At 64.9% G+C, this 7,942-nt stretch overlaps 1 protein-coding gene across 1 annotated transcript; it reads right to left on the bottom strand.

Moving 5' to 3' along the window:
* Positions 1-6,507: 6,507 nt before the first annotated feature.
* On the bottom strand, positions 6,508-7,653 carry LOC147878058 (uncharacterized). The gene has a single exon (XM_087372464.1). It carries the CDS (start codon positions 7,651-7,653, stop codon positions 6,508-6,510), a length of 1,146 nt encoding a protein of 381 aa, XP_087228590.1.
* Between the last annotated feature and the right edge of the window lie 289 nt (positions 7,654-7,942).

Below are 7,942 nucleotides of genomic sequence, written 5' to 3'. Positions count from 1 at the left end.
ACCGCGGTCAGCCCCAGTTCGCAGGACAGCCGGTCCCGTTTCCTCAACATTTCTACGCTCTGCCACCTGGCGCAATCCCAGCGCACTACGTCGGCGTCCCTCAACCCTTCTACGGCGCGATGCCGCCCAAGTTCGGATCCGGACAGCTGCGACAACAAAGCGGGGCGCCGACGTAACGCAGACGCCTGTTCGCGGAAGCGTGGTGCATCGGAAGTTCATCAGAACTTGTACAGAGGTCACCGCCGTCGCTTGACCCCGTTGGCTTTCGATGCTGTGTTCGTTGCGACCGGCCGTGCGTCCTGCGCTTCGGGCGACTCGGGCTCCTCTTCTGAGCTGCAGCTGGTCAGACGAAATTAGCATTAGCCCTGCGCACGAAGACTCGTCGGACCGGATGTCCTCGGCGCCGTGCCCGCGAATCGTCCTCCATGCGACTCGGCAGATGGAGTAGAACCATATACACATCAGAATCTCGAGCGCCACGAGCAGCGCGCAGAAAGTGTACTGGGTCGGCCGCGTGAAGAAGAAGCCGCCGGCGGGATCCCAGCGATACGCGATCCACCGGGGTGCGTCGACGACGACCGACCTGATGAGAGCGCAGAAGAGAAAGTGCCTGGTGACGATCCACGACAGCATGAAGAAGCCGAAGATCGGATCGCATAGCGCCGAGTTGGCGTACTTGAACATTTTGGCCAGCTGTCCGGCTCAGACGAGCGCAGCTGAGTCGCTAGACGCACCGACAGGAAGATGTCGGAAAAGTCCCATCACGCAGAGCACCGCCGTGCCGATCCGAGTAAAGTTGCCCGCGTAGGAGCTGATGACGAGCGCGATGGTGATGACGTGGTGCACGGACATCTGGACGTAGTCCTTCCGCCGCTTCTCGATGTTGACGACCAAGAGCTGTTGCAGCCAGAACGACGTCTGAACGAGGTAGTAGAACTTGGTCACGGGCGTGAGTGCAAAGTGCGGGTAGCCGCGCCAGAGGCTCGGCCCGAGTAGCGATTCGTACTGGCCACTCCGCAGGATGTGCTCCAGAGGTCAGCGTTGGTCAAGGACAGAGGTACGGACGAAGCCTAGTGACCAGAAGACTGTGTAGTACGCGACCGACCAGCCTTGCTCGCCGAACCGCAGCCGGTCCTTTGCGTCTCGTATCCTGAGTGCGCGCGCCAGCGGATCCAGAGCGAAGCGCATCAGCAGATCCCGTGCGCCGAGCCAGACGAAGACCCAGAAGACGACGATGTAGACGTCGTCCGGTCCTTTGAGGCAGAGCCCGGTCTTGGGGTCGATGTAGCTGAGAAAGATGAATCTGCCCGGTATGTTCAAATGCAACGTCGGATCGAGCGTCTGCAACCTTCAGCGCTCGGATCGCGCGCGTCTGCGCACCGGGACGTGGCGAGGATGCAGCGGGCGCAGCTCGAAAGTGGGCTTGACGATCGCGTTGGCAAGAAGCACGGCAGCGACCGGCAGCGCTGCTATTGGGAGCATATTGGCCGCCAGCGTCTCCCAGACCGATAGCTTCCGCCGAGTACGGCTTTGAAGACGGCGTGCCATAGCGCGAGTCAAACCACCGGGACGAATTGTTGGAAGAGCGCGCGAGCGCCGCCGCGGCGCGCTCAACTCTCGTCTTTCTTTTGCGCTTCAGGGATGCCCCTACTCAAGAAGCGCGTGCCCGAGCGCAGGAGGACCTCAGCCTCAGGCGCTCGCTGCAGAGCCTCTCTCTCTGCGTGCAATAGACCGGACCTCGGCAATACTTCGGACGTTGACGTGTTGAGACTCGCTGACGCGTAGCAGCCGGACTGGCGGCCCAGTTCGCCTTCCTCAACGTCGACGCGAGCGAGGCAGATGCCGACGTCGAATGCCTAGCGGAACATAGCAGCCATGCTACGGCGATGGTGCCGACGGCCACTGCATGCGGTCCCGACGAAGACAGCCGATCGGCGACGGGCTCGTCGTTCGACGGAGCATCTGAGGACGACGAGGAGGAGACGTCGGAAGCGTGGAAGCCGCGAGACAGCGCCGCTGCGATCGAACAGCTGGGCGGTCTCACGCTCTCGGACGTGCGCCTGATCCAGGACGTTCTCGTTCAGTCGGCGCTGCTGAGGGTCCATGACCAGACGGGCAGGGGGAGCGCAGCTTGGAGCGGGCGACGAACCGGACAATCGACCATCAGCGCTCACGGCTCGCCATCGGTGCCATGGCCAGACACGCCAGACCTATCAGCCGACTCGCAACCTGGTGTCGATCAGCCGGCGACCCTCTCGCGACAGTCTTCGTCGGCTGCGAGCCACTGGCAACACATGCCCGGCTCGGCCCCGCTGCCCGCTCGGCATCAGCAAAGTCATCCGACGGCCGTCGCTCGCTCTCAGTCCGTTCGCGATCATCGCAACCGACGTTCGGCTGCCGGCGCGACGCAGTCCATCATGGTTCGCACTCAGGCCGAGGCCGCCACAGCAGCTCTCAAGCCCCACCGACAGCCGAGCGGTCGACGAGTCAAGCAACCCCTGGGCGCGGCTCAGATCGGATCGCCGCGCCTGATCGCGAGTTCGGCCAGCTGTCGAACTTGGTCGATCTGAACGTCGAGGCCGGCGCGTCCGCACCGGCTCACGTGCGCAAGAGCTCGGGCGTCTTCAAGTTCGCTTCTCAGCCGCAAATCGAGCAGCAAACGTCGCGCCCCGCCTGCTTCCGAGGTCACGCCCTATCACCTGGCGCCGCTCGAGCCGCCGACGAGATCCGCCGTTTCGCGTCGCCGATCGCATACACTTCCCTCGATGCCGACCGCTGAACCCGCGAACCCGCGGTTTGCGCCGACTACGCGCGTCGCTGCCCGCCCCTCTTCGGTCGAGTCGGCGGGTGGCGCGCTCGAGGCTGCCATCGAGCAACTGAAGCTCGAAGCTGCCGAAGCGGAGGCCAGCCGGGCTCTGCCCAAGGTTCCGCCGCACGACGCCCTTATCGAAGGCGCGGTTCATCGACAGTCGTCAAGCGGGACGATCGATCTGCCCGCACAGCTTGTCTTACCGTCGGTCTCGTCGCGCAACTCCGAGCTCTCGGCAGTGTCCATCAGCTCCACGGGCGAGGCGTCGCCGAGCGACCTCCTGCAGCATGTCCTCGCTATGCGGCAAGCCGGGGGACTCGACAACGACGCGATAATCATGCATTCGCGCGAGTCGAGTCTTAGTGTCGATCCCGAGCCAGTCCCGCGCTTCGCGCTGCCCGTCAGACGCCACGTGTCTCGGCCGTCCGACGCTTCGGATCTGCAGGTCGTCATCGCTACGCACGGCCGGGAGGTCGGGCACCAGCAGCAGGCCAGCAACCTGCCGGCCACGCTCCCCTTCGACGCTGGGACGATCCGTGCTGTATAGTTCCATTCCAGATAATGTACAACTGACGATTTCCTAAGCGACGAGCGAGCCGGAGCGTACGCCCGGCCCGATAGCGCTGGGCCGAAGGTTGTTCGGGGTGCCAGCGGTGGGAGTCTGTACATCAAGATCCGGGCTGCGAATATCGTCCAGGCCGAGGGCTGATCCCGAGCGAGGTTCTTCGCCCGTCGAGTAGCAGTAGGCGTTGAGAAAGTTGCTAAAGGTCGGCAGATCTGAAAAGTAGCTCTCGCGCTGCCAGGACGCGCTCTGCTCGGCGCTGTTGAGGTCCGAGTACGACGTCGGCGGTGAGCTCGGGCTGGCGGTGGCCGACTCTGAGCGCGGACTGGACTGCGAGCTCGATGCCGGCGAGGGTGAGACGAGGGCGCTGCCGGCTGGTTCGGGCGGCGGACTGCCCCGACTGGGTCTGACTTCTCGGACCTTGACGGGACTGCAGACTCAGCTCTCGGTCGCGCTCGGGTAACGCACGAGGACGGCGGCGGCGTGAGCTCCGCTGAGTGCGCCGGCGGCGGCGAGATGAGCCCGCGAAGACGCTCGTAGTCGGCCCTGACGTCGATGCCCAGTGGCGGTCGCGGAAAATACGAGTCCTCGCGGTCGATCGCGCGCGCAAAGGGCGAGTGCGGACCCGATTCAAAGTCGTGGTTGGACTCGTTGAGGGACGCATCGTTCAAAGGCAGCCGATGCGAGTAGTGCGACCCTTTGCTGTCCAAGCTGGGCGACTGATGATCGATCGAGCCCCAAGACGCGCCGGGCATGCCCGAGTACGGAGGCAGGCTGGTGCGCGGATTAGCAGCGGCCAGCCAGCGCGGCGCGCACCCGATGGGCGCCAGACCGGCATGCGCGGCCATCACGCCGTGCGCAGGATGAGGCGCTGGATTGCTCGACGAGACCGGCGGAACGAGCGGCAGGGTGTTGTACGACCCACTGGGCGAGTGCGCGCCACTGCCGGGATGGAACCAGGGATTTGCCAGCAGCGCCGAGGGGCCACGATGGCCGATGCCGCGATTCTTGAGACTGGCGCCAATGTCGTAGCGGCTGGCAAGCGAACGCTGGTCGGGCTCGTTGGACTCGGACCGCAGCGGCAGTCGGCCACCAAAGTCGTCAGCTGCCAGTCGATCGAGCTCGCGGCGCAGATCGGACGCAAAGCTATTGGCCAACGGCGTTGCCCCTCTGGCAGTCGCGGCTAGCTGCGCGTCGGCCCGCGGCGTGGCGTCGGGCTGAGGCCAAAGGTCGCTCGCGACGGAAGGTCAGACGATAGTTGCGCTCGCGGTTGTTGTCCCAGATCTCTCGGCCGTCGACCGAATACCGAACCGCGAGCAGGATGGTCGTTGACTCGATGCGGGCCATCAGGTCTTGCAGCTTGATGGTGAATGACCAGCGATCGAACCCCGGGGCGCCCGCACATGACTCGCTGTACTCGGCCGCGACCTCGGACACGGTCTGCCAGTCGTCGGCCGTGAAGCGGATGGCGATGCGCTTCTCGTAGCTGATGTTGCGTACGATCACACTCCCACGCAGCGACTTGTTGTCGGCGCTCACGGCGAGCGACTCGAGCAGCACGTCGCGGCCGTCGTCGCGATGGGTCGGCTGCGGCGCCGTCGCAGGCACGTCGGGCGCGTGCAGGACCATCTGCGGCGGCAAGGCCGTGAGCATCGGCGGGAACGGAAAGGCGCCCTCGCCTTCGGTCTCGGTTTCGGTCTCGACGCCGGGCGAGCCCTGGCGCGAAACGGCTGTCGGTCGTTGCTGAGCCAAGAACAGCTTGACTGCTGGAGTCAGCCCTGCCAGCGACCGGTCTGCGGACCATGCTCGAGCTGCGAATCAAAGTGGACATACTTGGGGCCCGTGGGCGTCGGACGGCACCGATTTGGCACGCACTTCGCGCGAGCTGCCGAGGCCAATCGTCTGACCGAATTCGCTCCGCGAGGGCTTGAGCGACGATCGCACGAGCTCGCCGCTCTTCTTGCGAATCATCGGTGTCGCCGCGCGAGATCCGGCCGGAACTTCGGTCCAGCCGCCCGCGAGCTCTAGCTTGAGCGTGCGAGACGGTCCACCGCGCTCGTCGGCTGGACTCGGGGCAGGCGCCGACGTCGTGCTCTCGTCCTGCCCGCCTCCGTATCCAAGCGTAGGTGCAGAGCCGGGACGCAGGAGGCAGCGACGGCCATTCGGGCTGTTGATTGCTGTCGTGATCGTGCGTCGGAGGCAGCGGCGTCGCTCGGGTGCGTGGCGAGGTGTCCGTGCCGGCGCCTCTGGTCCGCTTGTGCGCTCGCTGCCGGCGTCCGACCGAGAATTGAAGACCTTCGGCCTGATCGTCCGAACCGTTCGGCGATCGCTCGGGCGATCGTGCGAGCCCGAGCCACTGGCCAGCGGTCCCATCGAGTCCTGCGTGATCCGGATCGGGCAGAAGCTGGGTCCGGAGCGACGAGTACGACGCCGAGGGCGATTCGTCGTCGTGCGCGGATCCGAGCGTCGACAGGCTCGTGAGCGTGGCGACTTGGTCGTGCGATTGGGATCGGATATGATTGCGCAGATGCCGTCGCGAGCCGCTGGCAGCCTGCGCATCGTCGGCGCGAGCGTCCAGATCGGAGGCGCGTCGCTGAAACGCCGAGCTGCTCACGGCTGGCGGACCCCAGGACCCTCCAGTCGGGCTGGCAGCTGGGCCCCAGCTCCCGTGAGGCGGCGGCGGCTGCCGAGGCCAGGCGGCACCGCGATCGCGCCCGGGCGAGGATGGGCCTGACGAAGAGGGCGACGCGGGAATATAGGGCATCGCAGTCGTGTGTGCGAGAGTCGACTGCCCGCCGTCTCCCCCGTTGGGCGCCGTCCGCAGGGCTCTCGGCGATGCGCTCGGTCCAGTCCACACGGCGTGCTCAGTTCGCTGTTTGAAAGAGATGACGCGCGCCGCGAGCGCGCGATGCCGTGTGAGTCCGGTCGAGGTTCCAATGACCACCTCACCACCTCAGACGATGAATATCAGACGCTGAACATCAGCAGACCCACCGCGACGTGCAGCGAGACAATGTAACCGTGCGCTGACAGCGTCGCGCGGGCTCGCGCCGACGGTGAAATTCGCGGCCACACAAGAAGTACAAGTTACGAAGCGTAGCTTCGAGTCGATCGCAGCTCGATCCAGGGGTACAATCTACAAAGCGTAGCTCCGAGTCGATCGCAGCTCGATTCTGCTTTCCCGCCAATGCAACGCGGCGATCGTGAGCGCGAGCAGCGCCATGGCGCTGAGGACAGAGGCGCCGACGGAGCCGATCCATTCAGCCGGCCTGATTTCGTAGCGGCGTGTCCAGACGGACGGTTCGGTCGTGAGCGGGTTGAGCGTGACCTTTGCGTTGGGTATGACGCCCTCGAGGATGCCAACGTGCCGTCCGACGCCGACGTAGACCTTTTCGACGTAGTTTGAGCTGCGGCCCAGTCCTACGAGGACGCGAGGCGGCTGAAGACTGCGGTAGGCCGTCTGAGATAGTTGAGTGGCTGACACGACGCGTCGGTCGCCGATTCGAAAGGCGAGAGCGCTGCCGATCGCAGGCGCCGATCCTTTGGCCGAGGCACCGTTCAGCGTCGCGAGCTGAAGCACGAAGTTCTCGATATAGAAGTTGTTCTTTATGAACGTCGTGACGCCGCCGGCGCGCTGCACCAGGATGTCGAGGGTCTGCAGGGTCAGCCGCCGATCCACACTGCGACGTCCCGCTCCCTCGATGCCGAAGAATGCAGCTGATTGGGCGTCGGAAATCGACGTTAGGGCGTCAGCACCCGCTTCGACACGCCTGAACGCCCGGCGACGGTGCTGAATCTCCATCGGCGAGCAGCTCGAGCTGTCGCAAGGCCTGTTCTCGAGCAGCGTCGCGCGCCCTCGAGAGGCATCCTTGCGATTCGACGTGAGAATGAGCACGTCTGGAAACCCGTCGGCGTTCAGGTCGCCGAGTTGTAGCGTCGAGCTCAGGGCAAAAGGTTCGGCGGGTGCGAGCTGCGACACGGGGATGCGCGTGTAGGCGCCGTTCGATCGATCGAGCGTAAGATCGAACGAGAAGGTCCGGTCGGCGATGCAGAGCTCGGGTCGACAGGCAGTTTGCGACTTTGAGCTGCAGAGAGGAACCATCTTGTTGTATGCAATGTCGATGAAGCACTCGAGTCTCGTGCACACCGACAGGACGATATCGTTGGCCCCATCCCCGTCGACGTCGCCGAATCGCAAGACACTCGTCCCCGCAGGCAGACGACCGCGCTGGCTGAGCTGGAAGCCGTCGGACGGGTCATTGCGCCAGATCTCGAACGTCATACGACTCGGATCCTCGGGATCGACGCAGGTCAGCACGACGTCTGCGAAGCAATCACCGTCGAGATCGATCGATGCGCTGCTGTGCGGCTCGGCGAGTGTGCAGGTGCTAAACGGCGGTTCGACGCTGAGAGGTCAGCCGAGGTGAGTGTCCGCACTTACATGTCGAATGCAGGCCTCCCTTCGGTCGCGTTGTACAGCTGCAGGCGATCGGTGCCGTACGGTGTAGCGAGCAGATCTGCGCGCATATTGCCTGAAGCGTCCAAGACGAGGGGCTGAGCGGGCGTGGTCG

Source organism: Dipteris shenzhenensis, unplaced genomic scaffold (assembly GCF_047967505.1).
Source record: "Dipteris shenzhenensis isolate YYH24624 ecotype China unplaced genomic scaffold, Dip_SZ_1.0 scaf0591, whole genome shotgun sequence".
In the NCBI taxonomy this organism is placed as follows: Eukaryota; Viridiplantae; Streptophyta; class Polypodiopsida; order Gleicheniales; family Dipteridaceae; genus Dipteris; species Dipteris shenzhenensis.
The sequence above is the reverse complement of the archived record's forward strand: the minus strand, read 5'-3'. Positions and strand labels throughout refer to the sequence as shown.

Coding starts and splice junctions, on each gene's coding strand:
- LOC147878058 (XM_087372464.1), bottom strand. CDS start 7,653: ATGACGTTCGAGATCTGGCGCAATGACCCGTCCGACGGCTTCCAGCTC.